This window comes from Culex pipiens, chromosome 3 (genome assembly GCF_016801865.2).
Source record: "Culex pipiens pallens isolate TS chromosome 3, TS_CPP_V2, whole genome shotgun sequence".
Lineage (NCBI taxonomy): Eukaryota > Metazoa > Arthropoda > Insecta > Diptera > Culicidae > Culex > Culex pipiens.
The window spans coordinates 98,865,008-98,890,123 of NC_068939.1; the positions used below are offsets into that span (position 1 = coordinate 98,865,008).

General features: G+C 37.2%; 1 protein-coding gene and 1 long non-coding RNA gene across 7 annotated transcripts in view; one reads left to right on the plus strand and one right to left on the minus strand.

Moving 5' to 3' along the window:
• The window catches only part of LOC120421386 (BMP-binding endothelial regulator protein), a 110,130-nt gene that overhangs the window by 61,184 nt on the left and 23,830 nt on the right, over window positions 1-25,116 (minus strand). For all 6 annotated transcript variants that reach the window (XM_039584583.2, XM_039584580.2, XM_039584582.2 and 3 more), the window contains exon 3: window positions 5,481-5,702. In XM_039584583.2, the coding sequence (XP_039440517.1) occupies window positions 5,481-5,577 (97 nt within the window). In that variant the 5' untranslated portion in view covers window positions 5,578-5,702. The remainder of the gene's footprint in view (window positions 1-5,480; window positions 5,703-25,116) is intronic.
• LOC120421387 (uncharacterized) lies at window positions 23,814-24,356 on the plus strand. Its single transcript, XR_005605972.2, has 2 exons — window positions 23,814-24,096; window positions 24,165-24,356. It is a non-coding gene; the product is annotated as an uncharacterized LOC120421387 (long non-coding RNA).

Genomic DNA, 25,116 nt, shown 5'->3' on the forward strand with positions numbered 1-25,116 from the left:
ATATCATTAGAACATAGATTTCCAAATGGAATGGCAACAATTCGATGCCTATGTGCTCTCTTGTTCTAAGCTTGCTGGGATTCTTATCTAGTTAGCATAAGAGAGCACAGAGGCATCTATATTTTTTGACAAAATAATACGTTCCAACTTTGACAATGCACCAGTTCTTTGAGAATACTTCAAGTCTGTGAGAATTCACTTCCTTCTGAGGCCCTACATCATCTTGGAAGCAGAGGATGTAAATATTTACAACGGCAAAGCTCCTACGAGGTACCGGTTTTAAATTTATTTTGTTTGTCTAGTTTAACACAAACAAAACCTGTATCCTTCTGCGACACAAGTTTGTTTGAGTGCAGACATTCTGGATAAAGTCTTGACACACTTTTTAAATTAAATTGGATGAAGCAAAATTAGAGTATGTAAATCGTTAGGAAAAGTTGGGGTTTGGCACTGTATCATTCACAAACCACACTAAATCATGAGGAAACATTGCCTACTTTGATCGATTCTCTCTCACGGCGACTGAGGAAAGTCGAACACTTGATACTCGTGTTCTCTCAAGTGATATGAAAATTTTGACGTTCGAATAGAGTCCAAGCAAGTTTGAATTAATAAAATTTGTAACTTGAGAACGTTCAAACCAAGATTTAAATGCCAATGACCTGACCTTTTAAAACTTTAACTTGTCGCATTCAACCTGCCAACTTTATTCCAAGAACAAACTAGAGAGTCTCGATCACGCCACAATCTATCTGCAACATTGTATACAAAAATACCAGTGCAACGCCTGGTACACTTGTCCACTTGTCAAAATAAACATCTTATCTAACAGCTTATGTCTATAACTATTATGAAATTTGTCACACAGTAACCCCAACGACAACGATCAGCCGTCTGGGAACTGGCCCCAGAAACGGGTATCTTTCTGAGCCACCTTGCTAAAGTGGCCAAAGTCCATGGCCCAAACTGCTTTTGAATTTGCGCGCTCGTAAGCCCCGTGCGCGGTTGACGGCCACGGTGGAGAATCGGCGGACAGTTTTTTTGTCGTCGTCGTCGTCGATCGATTAATTGGCGACCATTAATTAAAGCAGCAAAAAAGTAGTACCTGGTCCAGTGCAGTTGGTCGCTATAACTCAGTTAAGGTCCCCACAGCTTCGGGTGCATGCTCTTAAGCATGCAGCAGAATGTTTTGACCCGAGGACCCGTTTTGTGAACATTCCAAAATTTTCGCCACTTCCGGCTGCTGCTGGCGCAGAATGGACCGGTTCGCGATAAACGTGCAGTGCTAATGTAGGTTATCGCTGCAGCATGTTGTGCGTGCTTTGCTTGAAGCAACACAGCTGAGTCAAGGACCTGCTGATGTAGTTTTGGGAATATTTGGAAATCTTGCACAGCGGTGAACTTGACTCAATTTCATGTTATGTCTGACCAATTGTTTAAACTTCTGTTCAAAATCAATGAACTTATTTTTTGGCTCACGTGATAAGAATGTTTGAAAATGATCTAGCCGATTCGAATCAATAGTAATAGAGGTGGGCAAAACCGCTCTTTTTTAGGAGCCGCTCATTTTCGTTCGCTCTTAAAAAAGAGCCGCTCTTTGAACCGGCTCTTTCGCTCTTTTTTCAAAATTTAAATGAATATGTTTTTTTCAAGAATCGTGTGATTTTATAAGTTATTTCACATTGGACTTTTATAAATTTGGCCATACCAAATATTTTTTGAAGTTTATGTCCCTCAACTCTGGCCAAAGTCGCAAAAAAGATAATAGCAAGACATTTTAATGAAAAAAGAGTTTAAAAATGCATTTCGCACATCCCCATTAGTTTCATTAGTTTTCAAAATATCGAAGTATTGATGAACTTTTTTTTAAATCGAAATGCTTTTTAATTTGTTTTCAGTGGATAAGAATTCTATTTTCATTAACGTTTTTTACTTTAATGAACTATCAGTTGCACACTGAAAAGTTTATTTATTTTGTTTAGAAAATCGTATACTTTTGGGATTAATTTTTATAAGCATTGACATTTTTGAAATTGCATTTTCAATTCTCAAAAACAAATTTAATGTTACATTTTTCGGAAATACAATAAATTATATTTATAACAAAAATCATGCCATATTGAAACGGTTCTTCACAAAACCGGAGTTTAAAAAAGAACCGCGGTTCTTTTTTTGTGAGCCACGGTTCATTCGCTCTTTTCAGTGAACCGGCTCTTTGAGCGGTTCGCTCTTTTTTTGCCCACCTCTAATTAGTAATCTTTTCAAAACAAGCCAGCAATTGAATGTTCTCTTCTCACTAGAGAATTGCTCACTCGTGTGTTGAATCCAAAAGCCCTTAGAAACACAAGCCATCGATATTGCTAAAAAGATTTTTGTCCAAAGCAGGCCTCACTGGGCGATCTTGGAGAGTCTTTGAGCAATCAGTGAGCACTCTCATGTGATACAGTTGATTATTTGTGACCGGATTTAAACCAAAATCCTTTACTGTTCACTTGTAGTGAGGAAGATTTTATGGTGAACTTAAAATAAGGTCCTGAAAATGATCAAAACAGTTTATTTCAAAGATAACAAGAACATAAAGATCGGCAACACCTCGCCGATAAGTGAATTGAGCCAACTTCCTCCAACCCCCTAAAATTAAGCAACGTCCCTGACGAGTTCCCCCGAGGTCCGCGTTGCACAGCAAATAAAGCCGAAAGGAATTTGGATATTTTATAGACACTTTACAAACCAGTCACGAAAAAGATCGCAAATGCTTGCCAATTGGCGTACGTTGCGTTGCGCGGCTGGCTGCTGGCCCGTCAGTGAATGTATGTCTCTCGGGAGATTCGTGGAACCGGTCAACTGTTTGGCACTGGACTCGAAATGTGAACTGGAGGCCATTATCAGTAAACACCAAGAGCGCTTTGGCACACGTATATTTTCAGCTAAATCGAAGTGAAAGAAGCCAAAAAACACAACAAATTTATAGTTTTTACTCTTTGAAGAAAAAAAAACGCTGAAGACGATTCCGGAGAGACCTTCCAAATAGATCTTCGAAACGGGTTGTCGAAAACTCATCAATCGTCTCGTGGAGATCGTAAAGCAGCCCGTGGCTGGGGACGACTGGCCGGTGAAGGTGACGCCAAAGTGCTTCAGCTATGTTCACGTCTCTCTTGAAGGCGACAACAGGCTCGACAGCTTGTCCAAGCCCGAACCTGTTCACAGACAATAGCATCCGATCGTCTTCGCGAGGGACGACAAGCGTGTGATAACATTGGGGAATCAGGTTAGGGTGACAAGATAAAAAATCTCTGCCAAACGCTAATGTTTAATTAACACAGACACTATTAAGTTTAGTACCTTAAGCTATTAGAAATTTGAAGAACCATTTGTAGAACAGCGTGTTTGAATTTCAGTAATGTGTTATAGTGGAGCTTTTAAGACTGTGCAAAATAAAAAAATAAAAATCATATTTGTATGAACCAAAATTGTCTCTTAACATTCCAACGCCCAAGGCTCCCAAAAAAGTTGGAACGGTAACTTTAACTCAGTGGTCAAACCCCACATTCATTAATTCATGTTCTAAGTCGATATGTATACGTGAAGGTATATTTATCTATTTTTTTAAGGGGTTACATCCATGTAAATTGACAACAAAAAGTCAGAGGTTGGTGTCATTACACACTATATTTTATTTAAAATCTGTTTTCAGGGCATTAAAATATACGAAAACGAAGTTGACTTTATAGCTGTCGGCCACCATTGCTAGTACCAACCACTAGTGTCTTCCTTTTAACTACAAGGACTTCGCCACCCTGGGCTCCTAAGTGTTTGAGTACGGCACGCTCCGGCGCCGGCGCCGAATACCCATATTTACACTTGAGAAGAATTTTGAGAGCGCCCGCCGCGGAATTCGAACCAGCAACCTCTGGATTGTGAGTCCAGTGCGCGGTCCGATTGATCCACACGGGCGGGATATATATAAAATATACATTTTCATCTATTATCAAAACAAACTTGAAGACATTTGGTTGTAACATTTCCGAGATATAGCTATTCGAAGATACCAGTTTCAAAAAACGAGTGCCACGATAGCTCAACACTGCCTTGACCAAATCGTCTCAAAATTTTGGTGAAGACTCGTTAAAATGGTCCTGTGTGCATGACGAAGGCCGATTTTCAAAAAAACGTTTTCAAAAAAAAGATAAAAATATTTTTGTGTTTTTTTATATAAATAACCGTCAGTTTTTGATATTTGTATTTTTTAAAAAAGCAAAATTTTAAAATCGGGCTTCATCATGCACACGGGATGTGTCTTGAGAGTCTTCAGCCTGAATTTTAGCCAAATTCTTCCATCCCATCTCGAGATATCGTGGCACCCGCAAATCAACTCGGTGTTTTGAGAAGAACGCTCAGAAAGTTTGACAGTCCGCTTTGCGCACGGCAAAATGTTATGCTTAAAATCGTCTCGAACTCAGTTTTATCATGTAATATCATCATGAAATTTTCAGGAGTGATTGAAAACCATCTTTTTAGTGGATTCAATAAATTTTCTGTGATATGAAATTTTGTGATTTTCTACATGTAAGAAACACCTTAATAGGTCCTATAAACAAAATGTAAACATTAAGTACTTAATGTTTACATTTTGTTTATAGGACCTACTTAGCCCTTTTACACCTTATGTTAATGCCCATCGGAGTAAGCGTGATACACTCAATGTTTATATTGAATTGTGTTTCTAGGACCTAATAAAACAAAGATCAGACATTTCGAGCGATTAAAGCCTTTTAAAAGTTTAAGCAGCCTTGATACTCAAATTTTCAAACTTTTCTCGTCACCCTAACGCTAAGCCACAGCAGGTCAACACGACAGTCAAAACTAATGAGATAGAGAGAAGAAAAAAACGCACACAAGAACGCGGATCTTTGAACGGTGTAAAATTAATTATGGCTTCAAACAGCAAGAAGCCACGAAGGTATTGATTTATCGTTGTTTTGCCAAAATGATCGCATGGGAATTCTACCAGGTAAAATTGGCCTCAATTTCAGCCAATTCTATGCAAGTAATATGATAATGTTTGGAAAAAGGTCGAAAGATAAAAGGTCAATTGTAAAAAAGGATTTGAACAAAACGTAAGTGTGTAAATACGTTTTTTTATCAGAATGAAAGTGCATTCAACTGAAAATATTATCAATGGAGATGGCCTTTTCCAACGTATTTATTTGGCGTCATCCATAAAGTATGTCACGCTCTAGGGGGGGTGGGAGGTCTGAGCAAGCTTGACATTGCATGTTATAAGTATAGAAAAAACGTGACAAAGGGAGGGGGAGAAGGGGGGTTAATTTTGGCTGATTTTAGCGTGACGTACTTTATGGATGAAGCCTTTGTAGATTTTGATACAAAATTAAAGATGTTTTTTTTTATTTCAAGTCGACGAATGTGCTGGATTAAATTGATGTTATTTTCAAACGATATTCTTAAAACATTGTACTTACACAATACGGATTCTGCAGCGGCGATCTGCCTCACGGAAGACACCAATATCACACCGAAAAACACTAATTGTAGGGACATTTTCACACAGCAATACATATTATCTGCAGCCGGACTGAACTACCAACTATCTAACTTCACTGTGCTTCAAGAAGCGCGTTAATCTTATTCAACTCCATCAATGAAAATCACTCCTCCTCACTTGCTGGAAAGCGGCTCCAAAGCTGTAAAGAGAACAGAGCAAAAAAAGTAAAATTAGTCAATGACGTACGGGTATTAACGAGCTTAGGAGTCAATGCCAATGCGGTCTGCGAGGCGAAGGTTCTCCTTCTAATTGGCTTGATTGAATTCTTGACTTATAATTGCGAGGTCGATCAAAAAAATAACTGGGATTGAAGTAGCAGGTTTATTTTCTTTTGGCTCGATTGAGAGGAAAAATTCACATGAAGAGATGTGCAGCCTCCCTGGCGCCACTACACGGAACTAATTAAAACGTGTGAAATCCCCGAGGTTTTTTTGAGTTCGCAAAAAAACTGGGTTTGCCTCCGGTAAAAACCAAGCTGTGTTTGTGTGTTTACCTACGCACACGCGAAATAATGCTTACGTGCAATTTATCGTGCAAAACCTAAAATCGTTAACAACCACCTCCTGAGAGCAGCGCCACACCGAACCAGTCCTGGTGGTACAGTGAAACACCGCTGGTTTGACAATGAATTGTGACCAAAAAGCAACACCTATCGTCTTTTAACTTGATTGCAGATTGTGAAGGCTTTGGTCGGCAACCACTGTTTGAAATTTCCAGTACTTCCAAGTTCTCTTGTGGCTGTGTCAAACCATCGAGTTGGTACTGTTGCTAGCAAGAAATCATGAAAATCACAAGAGATACCGAACTCGCGCGCGGAGCTCTTCCAATTGATTTGCCCAAAAGTGGCCCCTCTTCAATCGAACTCGAAGGAGCTTCTCCAGCTGACTGACTGGCAGCGCGGACCTTCACCGAAGAAGATTGAAGAAGCCTCAACACGAAACACCGCGGACAAGTGGCTACGCGGCGAAGGGGAACTCGTTCAAATGCCATAAAGTGGTAAGGTAAACAAATCTCCGAAAAGAAAAAAAAAATCCTGAAAGTCAGCGCCTATAATTCGTTGTTAAAAACAAACAAGTGTATACACACCATCATGATTGAATCAAGCATTTCGATGCTGCTGAGTGATTTTATCATCGTAACATGTGGTTTATGGGTAAGGAAAATGGGTTAAATATAAAAGGGCTCGTCATTCTAGTAGTAATTTTGAGGGGCAAACATCTTCGAAATCCTGTCCTGAGCTGTCAAACCAACGAGATTTCACTGTAGATAGTTCATGTCTTGAAACTGTCGTTTAGTCGTTTAGCTAAACTATTTGATCCGCAAATCATGAGTACCTGTGAAGCACAATTTTTACGCTTTCAAAATAATCTACCGGTTCAACAACGTCAGCTGGCTTTGCAAGTAATAAATAGACGTTAGCTGGAAAGTAAATACAAATTCGCTCTTGCACTCCCCTTGCAAACACTAAACAGAGTCCCGCGGACCCAGTAAACGGTTCCGTTTAGTTTAATCTACCCGCAGTTGCAGATCCACTAAAGAGAATCACCGCCTTTGTGGAATTATGGTGCACACCTAAACGAAGCGAGTAGTTCACATGCTTCCTACACGCTAAATATATTGTAACCTGTTTTGAGCACAACTTTTAAGTCAGCAAATAAAAGTTTAAAACAAGTGAAATAGATAGCATCCGCTTATACCGAAAGCTGCACATGTTGCATTTTGCGTGTAAGTGATAGGCATCGAACAAAAAATAAAATCTGCAAAGACAGTCACACAACTGGTGCACCACCCCATCCGCGTGTTGTGTGTTTAATTTAGCAAGAATGTTGCTACTTGCTAATAAAAACAACAACAACACTTGCACGCATATGTGGCTTCCAGTGACACCGAAACGAAATCCGTGGCGCCACAGACCTGGCGCTGTGTGTGTGTTGTTTTGGGATACAGTCACCTGTTGTTTTTTCTTCGTCATTTTTTTTCTGTTCGCAATGACCAATGTTTGCTAAATAATAGCGACAGGTTGTCGCGAATAGATACCTTAAGGTGAATGCACCATGCAATGGAACTATCTGGGAATTGTTTTTGAAAATTAAATCGTTTTATCTTTCTTATCACGTTAAATTTAGCAATTTCAATAGCTTCACCTGATTATTTGTTAACATTTTTTATGGTTCTTGACCATTTCTATATGACAGACTTGATTTTTTAGTATTGTAAATATTTTTACCGGTAAGCTCGTCCGCTTTATAAGTTCATAAGTTTGTTCGTTTGCACAAAATCTACAATTGCTTCATACACGATTAACGTAAATTCTGTGACTGGAAGGTAATAAATCAAACAAGGGCTTCGCGATGATTTTTTGCCATTTACAACTGGGTAAAGGTCTTGAGATCGAATCTGGTCAACGAAATTGTAATCGTTTTTTTATGGATGAACCAGTAAAAAGCTCTCGGACATCACGTGTCGACAGTGGGAAACGATCCGTAAACCTTCGAAACAGCACTGTTATGTCTTGAAAGCAACTGCCCGTTGAGTTAAGGAAGGTCATAAGCCATGTATGAAACTTAGGGGAGATTACATGTTTTAATAAATGAATGAACACAATTTCGATTGTTTTAAACGTTTGTTCTTATGTGTATTTAGAAGCTTATAACTCAACAATTTTTTACCAAGGCTTTTCGAGAAAAAAATATTTCATCAAACTTAATTGTCAGTCAACAGGTAAATCGTACCAAAATAAGTCTACTACAGCGATCTCAACCCAAACGCACTCGGCGCGAACATCCATCCTGACCCGTGCTTGAGGCTGTCAAGGCAGCCAGTTTCACCGCACTCGGCCGAAGGGGCTTGATTTTCGGGGATGGAATAATTAACAGGTGTATAAATATTTACTTCCCCATAATTTTTAGAAGCGCTTCAACGCGATGATTCGCGGATCAGGTGTTTGGCTAAAGCTGCTGTTGCGGTGTAAATTTTCGCCACACCGTGGAACGTCACTGGTTTGCCATTCATCATATCGTCACCACATAGGAATTTATCTTTATTGGACGGACAATCCTGTGCAAAAACGATGAACATTTCTAAGCTTTCAAGGCTGATTTTAGTTTTATTCGAATAAAGCTGTACCGCTGTTTCAATCAACACCAACAATTAAATGATCATAAATTAAGTCTACTTTGTTGTTGATCATTGAGCACAATAAAATAATAAATCTGACTTTCTGCACCCAAACTGCGTGTGTGGTAGTCTCGAGACAAAATGTACTTCACGACAATTAACATAGACAATAAATCTAATGAACTTTTGTTCGCAAGCCACATTTATCATTTAATAGACGACAGCTGACATTTCCTTTGGTGCAAGCTAAAATTGTGGGTGGTCGTGTTTCACACCATGAGGCCTCAATTTTCTGCTAAGCACTATTAGAAATTTTTAACTCTTTACAACAAACATCTCAACAGCTTTGTCACTTCAACTGTTTCATTTATAACTGGCTGAATCATTTATGAATGAAAGTTGTAACCCGATTCTTTGAAACTATTTACAACTGAGAACAAACAAGTGGCAATGAAATTAGTTCAAGTGCTCCGGACACTCCTGTTGCATTCTTTTCAACCGTGACTAATAGACTGTTAGGACAACAAATAATGATTCACGCTTCTTTCTTTTCTTGATCAATGGATTTCTGTGTTAGATGTATGGCATTCTTTTTAATGGTTCGTAAAAACATAACGTTACTCTAAATTCGGCATGTTTCGACAATCCTTCTTTGTCCATAAATATTACTAAATAAAGTGGGAATTTTGATACAAGAAGTGTAAAGTCGTCAAAAGTTTTGTTCATGATAAACAGAACAATGTTTTGTCGATTCAACCATTGCCCATGCTGATTTTTTTTCTCTTAAAGTAGTAAGCCATAAAGGCCTTTAATTCAATAATGCGAATTTTTAATATCGTTCCTACTCGATAGAAAAAAAAACTACAAGCAAACTGTGCCAATATCCACAAAAAATAACAAAATGTTGACCCTTATCACATTTCCTCGTTAATTATTCTAATCAAAAGTAACAATTATCATCGAAAGCGGCAAGTTCATAAATTCGGAAATAAATCATTCCAATCATAAGGGTCATAAATTCTCCCTAAAATAACAATCACGACCACAAACACATATCTCCACTTAATAAACCCTTCAACCGGTCGATTTCAGGCTTAAACCACAGACGTGGTGTGGGTGGTGGGTGGTAGTCATCTATCTGAATCGTATTTCTGAGCGAGAGGTGCGTTCAGCTCGAAACTACGAAACTAAGCTGGCGCCGGCGATTGTATCTGATCCACTTTAGTGATAAGAAAGAAAAGGCTGGAATGTGAACAATAATCACCCAAATTTCAAATTCAAAATAATGATATTGTAATGGCCAAAATAAACCAAATACATAGGTTTCAACTGGAGCAAAACTCTGAACAAAGATTTCAACTGAAACATTGAAACTCAAACCACTTTTCAGAACTTGAAAACTAGTTGCAATTATTATGTAACCCAACTACAGTGGAAATGGAACGGGCTGAAAAAAGGAAAACTTCAACCTGCAGCAAAACTTTCCCCTTTCAACCGTAACTTTTCAAGTGTCCGATATGCGCTTTTTGCATGGCTCTATCTTTCGGACAATGGAGCTCTTTTTGCACTTCGGCCCATTATTGCATATACAGGGTTTTGCAATTTAGAACGAATTAAAAAAGCTTGCCAGATTATGGATACAGCAAACTTTACTTTTGAGCACAATATCCGGGTGACCGGCAGAAACAGTTCTAGGGATTGTGTTGAAACCAACCGAGGGTCACAATTCGATGATCTGTAAGCTTGATTTTTTGCGGTTTCAATTCTGTAAAGTTATTGCACGTAGAGGATTGTTTGAACAATATTGACGTACGAAAATTGTCTCTTCGGCACCGAAAAGTAAAACTTTAGACATTGCAGTATGACAGCGTTCTTCCCCTCTCAATCCGGTGGACCATTTCGCCTTGTCTGTCGACGGTCTCGTACACACCATCTCTCTAACGAGACGTCGCCTTGTGACGTTATCGACGATGACATCAACCGCGCAACAAACGGTTGTCCGTGTTGTCGTTAGCATGTTCTTAACCCGATCCACCGTGATCACCGCAGTCTCGCGAGACAGAGCTTACAGCGAAGTCATCCCTGCTTACACTATACCGGGTAGGGTAGGGTGGTGCATTGTGGGACACCTGTTGGATAGGATTAATACCTTAGGGCGCGTTTAGTGATGAATTATCTTATTACTGTTGTTGGAATTGGTATAGTTCAAGCACCTTGCGTAGGGTAGCCTTTCAGTTTAAACTGGATACTCCTGTCACGTTTCTACCCTAGATTTTGTATGACAAACAGTGTGCAGAGCAGCTGCTGCAGTAAGTTCTGAGAAAAGGTTACAAGTGTTGATTTTTTCCCTCTGCGTGCTGATGGGTCTTGTTGAGGAATATTATTTTGATTATTTTTTCACACTGGTATGCCAAATGGATCTCCGGAATCGAGTAGCATAGTTCTCTTCGTGCCTGAACGTAAATGATCCATTGCAGCAAAAAAAAAATAAATATATAGAGCAGCCATTAGTTCAGCATTCGCGATGCATTAGCAACAATGTAAATGTTTGATTTTTATTTTGCCTCCTTTTTCACGCTCATATTATTGATCAGCATCGCAGTTCGCCGGGTGACTCTAGAGTGGGTCTCGGATGAAAACAAGTTTCATTCCATTAGGTGGTAAATGTTGAGCGATTTCGTGAAGCACGTGAGCTGGGTTCACAAGCACAACCGATCACGCGGGGTGTTCTTCAATGCATTCAGGCGCGAGTTCTCACCATTCAGCAGCAATGGGAGTGAGCGAGCGAATAATAACTCTAATAGTGTATAAATTTATTGACCAACTCGTTAGCCACGGAGCAGAGAGTGGTCAACGCAAAAAAACGAAACGAAACGAAACGTGTGCGAGGATATAAATGGGCACCACGAGGCAGAGTGGCAGCATCGACAACTACTCTTTTCCCAGCGGATTGATTGCAGAGCGGCATGCTCGGCGTAGAAAACGATTCATTTCGCATCGAACTGAAGACTAATCGAATTAGTTCTGTCGATGGCGATCGCTTCCGTTGGGCTAATTGATTTGAGAATTACTACAGACGTTGCCTCAGACTAGGATGGAGATGAAAAAACTAACTTAATCCATCTATGTGGTTGTTGCCTTCCTCACTTTTTACCAACAAAGAGGAGAAAATCGTGACGTCAGAAATGAACTCAAATCACTCAAAGTTCATTTTGTGAGTGACTTTAACATTTTGGCCTAGTTTGACAGCTACCTCGTTCCCAGGTTTTCTGTGGGTGAGAAAAGGAGGCGAATACTTTATGAAAATCATACCTGTCAAAATTCCTTGCCTCAAAATTTTGTCGCGAGTTGCTTTTCTCCTCTATTTGGTGATATGATGGGTTTGGACACAAATTCTATCTATCTTCTATATATATACAAAATTTCGACGGTTTTGTTCGAACGCGAATCAATTCAACACGGAACGTCCGATCGAGGTGCTCTTTGTTGCGTTGGGTTCGTATGGTAAGTTCGTGAGTGCCAACAAGTTACAACCGATTCCGGAAAATTTGCAGATTGTATGGGAAAGGTTAAAATTAAGTTTTGATCACAGGAGGCTGAATAAGCAAAAAAGTCAATACCGTCAACAAACGAAAAAAGGCAGAACGAACTTTGTCAGGTAAGGCTTGTTTCTCAATAAAAAAATACAAAAATGTCACTTAAGCGGTCATAACTTGAGACTGAGCGTTGTCAGATCTTCAATGTTTTGGACTCATTAGAAAGGTCTTTTGATTACCTAACCAACGATCGGTCGGAAGATGGATCCGGACATAGTTTACATGCATTTAAGTGAGATCCGGCATCAAAAAAGTACATAAATATCACTTAAGTGGTCATAACTTGAGACAGGGTTGCCAGATCTTCAATGTATTGGACTCATTGGAAAGGTTTTTCGATTACCTACCCAACGATGGGCTGGATGATGGATCCGGACATAGTTTACATACATTTAAGTGAGATCCGGCTTCAAAAAAGTACATAAATACCACTTAAGTGGTCATAACTCGAGACAGGGTTGCCAGATCTCCAATGTTTTGGACTCATTGGAAAGGTCTTTTGATTACCTATCCAACGATGGGTTGGATGATGGATCCGGACATAGTTTACATACATTTAAGTGAGATCCGGCTTCAAAAAAGTACATAAATACCACTTAAGTGGTCATAACTCGAGACAGGGTTGCCAGATCTCCAATGTTTCGGACTCATTGGAAAGGTCTTTTGATTACTTATCCAACAATGGGTTGGATGATGGATCCGGACATAGTTTACATTCATTTAAGTGAGATCCGGCATCAAAAAAGTGCATAAATATCACTCAAGTGATCATAACTTGAGACAGGGTTGCCAGATCTTCAATGTATTCGACTCATTGAAAAGGTCTTTTGATTACCTATCCAACGATGGGTTGGATGATGGATCCGGACTTAGTTTACATACATTTTAGTGAGATCCGGCATCAAAAAAGTACATAAATATCACTTAAGTGGTCATAACTCGAGACAGGGTTGCCAGATCTTCAATGTTTTGGACTCATTGGAAAAGTCTTTCGATTACCTATCCAACGATGGGTGGAATGATGGATCCGGACATAGTTTACATACATTTAAGTGAGATCCGGCATCAAAAAAGTACATAAATATCACTTAAGTGGTCATAACTCGAGACATGGTTGCCAGATATCCAATGTTTTGGACTCATTGGAAAGGTTTTTTGATTACCTATCCAACGATGGGTTGGATGATGGATCCGGACATAGTTTACATACATTTAAGTGAGATCCGGCTTCAAAAAAGTACATAAATACCACTTAAGTGGTCATAACTCGAGACAGGGTTGCCAGATCTCCAATGTTTTGGACTCATTGGAAAGGTCTTTTGATTACCTATCCAACGATGGGTTGGATGATGGATCCGGACATAGTTTACATACATTTAAGTGAGATCCAGCATCAAAAAAGTACATTAATATCACTCAAGTGGTCATAACTCGAGACAGGGTTGCCAGATCTTCAATGTTTTGGACTCATTGGAAAGGTCTTTTAATAACCTAACCAACGATGGGTTGGATGATGGATCCGGACATAGTTTACATACATTTAAGTGAGATCCGGCTTCAAAAAAGTACATAAATACCACTTAAGTGGTCATAACTCGAGACAGGGTTGCCAGATATCCAATGTTTTGGACTCATTGGAAAGGTCTTTTGATAACCTAACGAACGATGGGTCGAGTGAGTGGTCTGGATATAGTTTACATGCATTTATGTGAGATCCGATTCGCAACTCTGGCACTTTTTTATACTTAACTTTTGAACTACTTATCGGATCTTCAAACAATTCAATAGTGCAGTATGGGGCACCAAACCGGATCAAATGCAACTTATTTGACTAAAATCGGATCAGCCAGTGCCGAGAAAACTTGGCAAGAATTTTGAGCACCAAGGAGAATACGCACACACATACACACACACACACAGACATTTGTTCAGTTTTCGATTCTGAGTCGATAGGTATACATGAATATAGGTCTACGAGCTGTTTTTCAAAAGTTCATTTTTCGAGCAGGATTATAGCCTTACCTCAGTGAGGAAGGCAAAATGTATTTGCAACGTTTGAGTAGGTTGCATTCTCGGACTCAACATTGAATTAATTTGATTAATTTTCTCTGACACTATGGACATCGATATTTTTTTGTATTTGTCTATACAAGTCACAATTTTGGCAGCAGTACAAAAATGCTTCTCAATGATCAATTGTCTATAAGCTTTTGAAGATTTAGGGCCTTTTCAAATGTTTGGGTTTATTTGAAAATTTTGAAAATATTTTTTTCCGAAATAACGATTTTTATTATAAATCATTTTTCCTCTTTGGTTTTCTTTCAGCATGTATCTCAGCAACCATTGATCCAATCTTCAATTACTTTTATGCGAATTTCTAGAATTTTTGATCGCTTCGAAAAAAATGTCAGAGTTTGTTAAGTTCGACCACTTCTACGCATTTAAAAAGTCACCAACAAAAAAATAATAATTTTGAGTGGGTATAACTTGAAACGGTGCACGATATTAAAGTTTATGTTGATTAAAAATTTGATTCTACATCTAGTCCAATAAAGCTGAATAAAGTCAAAAAAGATTTTTTAGTCTGCTCCACTTTTTTCAAAAATTAAAATTATTTCGAGGAATTGTCAACACTGCCAAATGAAATTCAACCAATTTGTGAATTACCTTCAATGTTTGGCATTCTTTCGAAAAATCGGTCCCAGCCAATTAAAATAGCATCTCAGGCGATGGATATTTTATTTGCTGAGGCAATTTTCAAGCTGCTCAAACTGTAATGTTATACCAAATCATGCGCAAGGTTCTGTCATACATGCCTGTGATGTTCAAAATAATCGCTTCAGTGGCCGTGTACCTCAAAACTTTACTTTTTGGAAAAATGTCTTTTACGGGTTAAATTCCATTTCAAATTCAAATGCAAAGCGCCGCCAGCCTGTTAGGTCAAATCAAGCTTATATTTTGGATTTGAATGAATACCCGCCAAAAGGTCATTTTTGTTACATCCTAGAAAATAATCTTTAAAAAGTGGAGTTTGCATGGAAAAGTAAATCTAAGTATATAATAAACATATTAACTCTCTTTACAACCCACCCAGCCGCCAAACAGGCTTCGATTTAAAAAATTGTCAAAACATTTTTCAACTTATTTTTGATCTTTAAAAAGCATTGGAAAGAAAGCCTCGTGACTCGTTATAAAAATTCAAAAGTTGGAAGTTTGACTTGTTTTATGTAACATTGCCAATGTTTTGAACAAAGACATTTTTTCTGGGGTCAATTTTGGCTGTATTTTCCACTGATTTTTTTTTAAATATTTTTATAAAAATAATTATGCAGTAATTTTTGTAATATCCTAAGCTACCCAAGTAACATTTTTAAACCAACTAGCCACCACCATGTTTTATTGAGGTTTTATTGTAGCATCTTGATTGCTTAACAGTTTTATTTGGGCATTCACCGCAACCAACAAGCAAGAGCTAATTAATAGGTTCTAACAGGGTTTTATGCCTCGGACATAAAACCGGGTGGAATTAAAAGCCGACTGGCTTTCAATAAGGTTTCATGAAAGTTTTAATAGAGGCTTGAAAACCAAATGGCAATGCCATGCCAAACGGTTTTATCGCATGCTTTGTTAAAACCTAGGGTGTTGTAGCTGTCAAGTGCCATTAGCCATGTAGGGTAGAGTAGTCATCAATGAGACACGGGGAACAATGATAAAATGGTTCTCACAAGACGTAGTTTCAATCAATCAGGCTCATATTTGGGAGAAAGGTGTGTCTACTAGATACACGTCTGCCATAATTGTGGCTTTAGTTATGGATGCTCCCTTGTAAAGTTATTCATACATGTTTGATTCTAGGGTGTAAAAGTAAATTATGACTAAAAATTACATTTTCGCTCATAGGCTGCCATTAACACAAAAACTAATATTTCTCCAAATTTCTTTCGTCATTTTACAGGGCATAAGTTGGGCTACAATGTCATTTTATTGGGTTTGACCAAAATTTAGAATATACCCAGAATCCAGGGCTGTCTCATTGTTCCCCACTCTTTTCTACCCATGGGTAACAATGAGACACTTTGATTTTTCTTCATTAAACTTTTCAAAATCTGTGGAAATCTTTCAAAACATGAATTGGAAGTGATTTTTTGGCATTTTTATTGAGTTTGAACTTCATTTAACCAAAAATATAAAGTTATTTGATAAAATATATGGATTTTACAAAATTTAAATACTTTTTAGTATAACTTTTGTAAATTGAAGTTTCATGTTGACAAAATTGCTTGAAAATATTCAAAGCAAGTCACCTGCAATGGAACAATACAAAAACATGATGTTTTACTAGAAAAGTATTGATTTTCGTAGAGTGTCTCATTGTTCCCCAGCTGTCTCATTGTTCCTGCCAAGTGCGTCTACAATGAGACAGTTGAATAACTCTGACTGTAGACGTCAGATCGATCTCATATTTTGGTCAATGTTAGAACAAACTAAAAGAAAGAAAATGCAACAAAAAATTCTTTAAAATATTCTAATTCTAATACAAAAATTGTTGAAGTTAAAAAACCAAAAGTGTCTCATTGATGACCCTACCCTACCCTAAAAAGCTCACTTAAAACCAAAAGCATTTATCGCGGCCAAATAGCAGTGCATAAATATTGCGCTAAACGCGTGCTCTGATTGAATATGATTGACCGCCATCTTGATTGAAAAAATAGAAAACTGAAAAATTTGATTTAAATTTGATGAAAACACACATTTATACTGAATTTCTGGTATGATTAATATAGCGATAGATGTATAAAAATATTTTGAACATTTTTTTCAAAGAATTGCAATAAAATATTTTTTAACATTAAACACTATGATTACAAAATATTGATTTTTGATGAAGCGAGTTGAATTTTTTGGCCCTATCTCCCCTACATTTATCAATAAAATGTCAATAAACTTTCATCTGAATTTAAGCCATCAATTGCGAGAAATAAGCTTTCAAATTAATTGGATTACCTCTAATATCTATTATTTATCATCGCCATTTTTGACAGCTTTCTCCATAATTTCATTTGGCAAGACGAAGACTTATTTTTGCCAAAATAAAACCTATTCGGCATAAGACGTTTGAAGACGTATGAAATGTCATTTTTCCATAACTCCTGACTAGGTTTTAACAAAGGTTTTATCAAAGCTTTGAGGATGTTGTTAGGATTCAGTTGTAAAGCCTTGAACTCCTATGTAGGTTTTATGAATAGGCCGTAACAACCTTTTGCGGAGGCCCTTTGGGGTTTAAGTGAGGTTTATCAAGGTTCTGGGAAGTTTGTTACGACTAAGGGGTTTTTAATGTTGGTTTTGGTTGATAGGTTTTATAGCGGTTGTGACAGCTTTGATAAAGCCTAAAATGTTACTTGGGTATGCCTTAACGTATTAGCCAACATTTAAAATTGGTATCGTTCTGAGGTAGATAATGTGAAACAAGCAAAAAACTAATAAAGTGATTGTAAAAACAAGAAAAAAGGCAAAAAGTAATGATAGGAGGTTTTTAAAATGAGCCAAATACTATCACAAACAAACATAAACACTATAAATGAAAATAGAAATGCTGAAAACGAACCAAGAAAAGTAAACTTTTTTTGTAGAACAAAAGTTGCTCAAAATTCCCTACTGAATACGAAAAAAAATTAAATTCTCAATGGAGTTGCCACATCAAACTGTTTAAAAATAGATGTTTTAAGAAATCCAATCAATTTAAAAGTCCATCTAATTCACTAAAAAAAAGTTGCACAACGCGTGACAACTTTTTGTTATGCAACGCCTCAAGAGCCTTGAAAAGTGCCACAAGGATAAAACAAAAAAAAACTTTTCCGACTGCGTCCTTCAAGCTGTTTTCCACGTCCAAAGAGAACAAAACTAAGAAGAAAAATGTCGAAGCCCCAATTCGCAAGATTAGAAAATAAAAACTTCTGTTTATTTTTCTTCGCACGCTGCTTGCATTGTTCGTTTCAAACTAGCAAGAAGGAACAAAAAAAGGTGCAGGTGGTTATGTTCTACATGACCAATATGACAAAGAACTTTGTACAAAACTCCTAAACAATATTCTATTTTATTTTATATTTTTAAAACATTGCCTATGTATTTAATCCTAAATAATTTATTCCTATAAAATGTTTTCAATCTTTGGCACCTCTGTGGGAATAAATTGCCAAAACTAGTATGGTTCGGAAAATGTCCAATCAAAATGGTAATTTTCATGTCCAGTATCAAAAACCATGAATTTTGATACCCATATTGCCCCAAGTCGAATAGTTCGATTAATGTCCCCCCGGGAAGACCTTCCTCCAAGGGAATGGCCACTCCGGGTGTGGCCAATCCGGTCAAAATGGCCATTTTCATTACCAGTTAAAAAAAAACCATGAATTTTGATACCCATATTGCCCTAAGTCGTATGGTTCGATTAATGTCCCCCCGGTAGAACCTTCCCGAGGGCACTGGCCACTCCGGGTGTGGCCAATCCAGTCCAAATGGCCATTTTCATTACCAGTTTCCAAAACCATGAATTTTGATACCCATATTGCCCCAAGTCGTATGGTTCGATTAATGTCCCCCCGGTAGAACCTTCCCCAGGGCACTGGCCACTCCGGGTGTGGCCAATACCGTATAATTGTGGTCCCAAGCCCATTGCCCCAAATCATTCTGGTCTGGTGACCGTCCTTACAATCTTCATAAGAACAGAATACCTCCCAATTTAGTGCACAAACTGTGTTTTTCAATGTGTGCGTGTGTGTGTGTGAGCAATAAAATTACCACCGTGGATCCGCCTTTGTCGAAACCTCGTCAGGCACTGAATTTTTCTGAGGCTATCTGTTAGCTTAAATAGTTCGCATGAAATGTGGCAACAGTGGTGCAACATTCTCGCGTGACAATTCCACGAAAACAGGAGAGGAGGCAAAATTTGCACCATGTTGCCACATTTCATGCGAACTATTTAAGCTAACAGATAGCCTCAGAAAAATTCAGTGCCTGACGAGGTTTCGACAAAGGCGGATCCACGGTGGTAATTTTATTGCCCACACACACACACACACACGCAAACATTGAAAGACACAGTTTGTACACCAAATTGGGAGGAATTCTGTTCTTATGAAGATTGTAAGGATTGCGATTGGGACCACATTGGTAAGAAATTGGCCACACCCGGAGTGGCCATTGCCTTGGAGGAAGGTCTTCCCGGAGGGACATTAATCGAACTATTCGACTTGAGGCAATATGGGTATTAAAATTCATGGTTTTGGAAACTGGTAATGAAAATGGCCATTTTGACCGCATTGGCCACACCCGGAGTGGTCAGTGCCCTGGGAAAGGCTCTACCGGGGAGACATTAATCGAACCATACGACTTGAGGCAATATGGGTATCAAAATTCATGGTTTTTGAAACTGATAATGAAAATGGCCATTTTGACTGGATTGGCCACACCCGGATCGGATTGGCAACACCCGGAGTGGCCAGTGCCCTGGGGAAGGTTCTACCAGGGGGACATTAATCGAACCATACGACATGGGGCAATATGGGTATCAAAATTCATGGTTTTTGAAACTTGTAATGAAAATGGCAATTTTGACCGGATTGGCCACACCCGGAGTGGTCAGGGCCCTGGGAAAGGTTCTACCAGGGGGACATTAATCGAACCCTACGACATGGGGCAATATGGGTATCAAAATTCATGGTTTTTGAAACTTGTAATGAAAATGGCCATTTTGACCGGATTGGCCACACCCGGAGTGGTCAGGGCCCTGGGAAAGGTTCTACCAGGGGGACATTAATCGAACCATACGACTTGGCCAATATGGGTATCAAAATTCATGGTTTTTGAAACTGGTATTGAAAATGGCCATTTTTAACGGATTGGCCACACCCGGAGTGGTCAGGGCCCTGGGAAAGGTTCTACCAGGAGGACATTAATCGAACCATACGACTTGGCCAATATGGGTATCAAAATTCATGGTTTTTGAAACTGGTATTGAAAATGGCCATTTTGACCGGATTGGCCACACCCGGAGTGGCCATTGCCTTTAAGAAAGGTCTTCCCGGGGGGACATTTACGGAACTATACGATTTGGGGTAATATGGGTATCAAAATTGCCCCAAGTCGTATGGTTCGATTAAAGTCCCCATGATAGAACCTTCTCTAGGACATTGGCCACTCCGGGTGTGGCCATTTTCATTACCAGTTTCAAAAACCATGAATTTTGATACCCATATTGCCCTAAGTCGTATGGTTCGATGAATGTCCCCCCGGTAGAACCTTCCCGAGGGCACTGGCCACTCCGGGTGTGGCCAATCCGGTCAAAATGGCCATTTTCATTACCACACGCAAACGAGAAATCCGTGAGGGTGGCCCTCCCAATTTGAGCTGTGTGGAACAACGCTGAAATCGCACGGAAATCCCTCCCGACTTGAACGGTCTCGAAAATTCACGCACACCATCTCAGGGAAATGTCGAAATGTTTCAATTTCATTGACCAAGAACGTAAACACTCGAAGGCGTGCTCGAAGGGCAGTTGCATCTCACACGTCGGTGCTGTGCACAAGTATGCGTGCTTCTTTATTATCGCCGATCAGCACAAATTCACTTTGCAGTGTGGTGCTGGAGTGACATGATTCAAACAGATTGAACAATTGAAGAATTTACTGTTTTCTTTAATTGTTTTGTCAAAATGTCAAAATGTCAAAATGTCAAAATGTCAAAATGTCAAAATGTCAAAATGTCAAAATGTCAAAATGTCAAAATGTCAAAATGTCAAAATGTCAAAATGTCAAAATGTCAAAATGTCAAAATGTCAAAATGTCAAAATGTCAAAATGTCAAAATGTCAAAATGTCAAAATGTCAAAATGTCAAAATGTCAAAATGTCAAAATGTCAAAATGTCAAAATGTCAAAATGTCAAAATGTCAAAATGTCAAAATGTCAAAATGTCAAAATGTCAAAATGTCAAAATGTCAAAATGTCAAAATGTCAAAATGTCAAAATGTCAAAATGTCAAAATGTCAAAATGTCAAAATGTCAAAATGTCAAAATGTCAAAATGTCAAAATGTCAAAATGTCAAAATGTCAAAATGTCAAAATGTCAAAATGTCAAAATGTCAAAATGTCAAAATGTCAAAATGTCAAAATGTCAAAATGTCAAAATGTCAAAATGTCAAAATGTCAAAATGTCAAAATGTCAAAATGTCAAAATGTCAAAATGTCAAATTGTCAAATTGTCAAATTGTCAAATTGTCAAATTGTCAAATTGTCAAATTGTCAAATTGTCAAATTGTCAAATTGTCAAATTGTCAAATTGTCAAATTGTCAAATTGTCAAATTGTCAAATTGTCAAATTGTCAAATTGTCAAATTGTCAAATTGTCAAATTGTCAAATTGTCAAATTGTCAAATTGTCAAATTGTCAAATTGTCAAATTGTCAAATTGTCAAATTGTCAAATTGTCAAATTGTCAAATTGTCAAATTGTCAAATTGTCAAATTGTCAAATTGTCAAATTGTCAAATTGTCAAATTGTCAAATTGTCAAATTGTCAAATTGTCAAATTGTCAAATTGTCAAATTGTCAAATTGTCAAATTGTCAAATTGTCAAATTGTCAAATTGTCAAATTGTCAAATTGTCAAATTGTCAAATTGTCAAATTGTCAAATTGTCAAATTGTCAAATTGTCAAATTGTCAAATTGTCAAATTGTCAAATTGTCAAATTGTCAAATTGTCAAATTGTCAAATTGTCAAATTGTCAAATTGTCAAATCGTCAAATTGTCAAATTGTCAAATTGTCAAATTGTCAAATTGTCAAATTGTCAAATTGTCAAATTGTCAAATTGTCAAATTGTCAAATTGTCAAATTGTCAAATTGTCAAATTGTCAAATTGTCAAATTGTCAAATTGTCAAATTGTCAAATTGTCAAATTGTCAAATTGTCAAATTGTCAAATTGTCAAATTGTCAAATTGTCAAATTGTCAAATTGTCAAATTGTCAAATTGTCAAATTGTCAAATTGTCAAATTGTCAAATTGTCAAATTGTCAAATTGTCAAATTGTCAAATTGTCAAATTGTCAAATCGTCAAATTGTCAAATTGTCAAATAATCAAATTGTCAAATTGTCAAATTGTCAAATTGTCAAATTGTCAAATTGTCAAATTGTCAAATTTTCAAATTGTCAAATTGTCAAATTGTCAAAATGTCAAATTGTCAAATTGTCAAATTGTCAAATTGTCAAATTGTCAAATTGTCAAATAATCAAATTGTCAAATTGTCAAATTGTCAAATTGTCAAATTGTCAAATTGTCAAATTGTCAAATTGTCAAATTGTCAAATTGTCAAATTGTCAAATTGTCAAATTGTCAAATTGTCAAATTGTCAAATTGTCAAATTGTCAAATTGTCAAATTGTCAAATTGTCAAATTGTCAAATTGTCAAATTGTCAAATTGTCAAATTGTCAAATTGTCAAATTGTCAAATTGTCAAATTGTCAAATTGTCAAATTGTCAAATTGTCAAATTGTCAAATTGTCAAATTGTCATTTTAACATTTTAACATTTTAACATTTTAACATTTTAACATTTTAATATTTTAACATTTTAACATTTTAACATTTTAACATTTTAACATTTTAACATTTTAACATTTTAACATTTTAACATTTTAACATTTTAACATTTTAACATTTTAACATTTTAACATTTTAACATTTTAACATTTTAACATTTTAACATTTTAACATTTTAACATTTTAACATTCTAACATTTTAACACTTTAACATTTTAACATTGTAACATTGTAACATTTTAACATTTTAACATTTTAACATTTTAACATTTTAACATTTTAACATTTTAACATTTTAACATTTTAACATTTTAACATTTTAACATTTTAACATTTTAACATTTTAACATTTTACCATTTTAACATTTTAACATTTTAACATTGTAACATTGTAACATTGTAACATTTTAACATTTTAACATTTTAACATTTTACCATTTTAACATTTTAACATTTTAACATTTTAACATTTTAACATTTTAACATTTTAACATTTTAACATTTTAACATTTTAACATTTTTACATTTTAACATTTTAACATTGTAACATTTTAACATTTTAACATTTTAACATTTTAACATTTTACCATTTTAACATTTTAACATTTTAACATTTTAACAATTTAACATTTTAACATTTTGTTAACAATTTTTCACTTATCCTCATCAATAAAAAAATGAAAACAATAATATATTTACTCATTTCAAATACAATACTCATCTTTCTGCCGCGATGCTAAAAGAACAGTAAAACTCGTCGACCAATTGGGTATATAAAGGTATGACGGATTTTTGCTTTTTATTAAAAAAAATAACTAATAGTATGTTTAGCATTTTTCAAATAAAGCGGGTTTTCTTTTTCATTAGCAATTTGTTTCGGAATTATTTATATTTTTTCCACATTTTTTTTTTTTGTGGTGAAATCTACTACACCTTATATTTTTAAAAACCTTGATGGATGAGGGACCGCAGCCATCACTGACATTTCATTGTGTTTCGTATTTTCATGGTGTGATCAAGCAGCTCTGCGATTCTGACAGTGAATTTGCAAGAAAAAATAAAGAATTCAGTGAAATGCATGGAGAAAAATCTGCAACGATTGCCTTTGGCCCGCTGGAGTCTCTTTTGGCTCGGAAGTTTTCGCCTGGAGCTTGTTCCATCGGTGATTTGCGCCAACTTGGAATGGCTTTCAACGAGGTTCGCCGGAATTTACTTCAAATTCATCAAAACAGGTACGAGCAGAAGAAATAATCAATTCATAAAGTGATGTTGTCAGACATAAATCTGTTCTTCTTTTCAGGGTAATCATTGCAATGCTTTAAAAAAACAGGAGGACGAGGACTCGGAGGGCTCGTCAGGCCTGGCTCCGGATGGCTCCGTGGAGGTGACGGTTTTCATTGAGTGGTTATTTTGCCCGAAGAAAGTGTTTTAGTGTGAAAGCGAGTGTGAAAGTTTATTGTGGAATAAAGGATGATGTGTTGTAAATTTGTCATTTTTATTTTTTTGGTGGAAGCCATTTTGGGGAAACGGAGGGACTCACTAATACAGGCACAAAATTGAGCCGCCGGCACTAATACATAGACAAAATATAAGACCAATTAATTCACCAACACATGCAACAAAGTTTGAATGTGTTTGTGTTTAGTTGGTTAAAAAGGCATGAAATATTTCTTGCGGGTTTCCCTCGCGCTGATTCTGCGGGTTTTCTCCCCTGTCCGTGAATGGTGACAGTTCCCTCTCAATTCGGGAGGGTTTTCTCACGATTTTCCCCCGATCTCGGTTGCGTGCAGTTTCAAAAACCATGAATTTTGATACCCATATTGCCCTAAGTCGTATGGTTCGATGAATGTCTCCCCGGTAGAACCTTCCCGAGGGCACTGGCCACTCCGGGTGTGGCCAATCCGGTCAAAATGGCCATTTTCATTACCAGTTTCAAAAACCATGAATTTTGATACCCATATTGCCCTAAGTCGTATGGTTCGATTAATGTCCCCCCGGTAGAACCTTCCCGAGGGCACTGGCCACTCCGGGTGTGGCCAATCCGGTCAAAATGGCCATTTTCATTACCAGTTTCCAAAACCATGAATTTTGATACCCATATTGCCCCAAGTCGTATGGTTCGATTAATGTCCCCCCGGTAGAACCTTCCCGAGGGCACTGGCCACTCCGGGTGTGGCCAATCCGGTCAAAATGGCCATTTTCATCACCAGTTTCAAGAACCATGAATTTTGATACCCATATTGCCCCAAGTC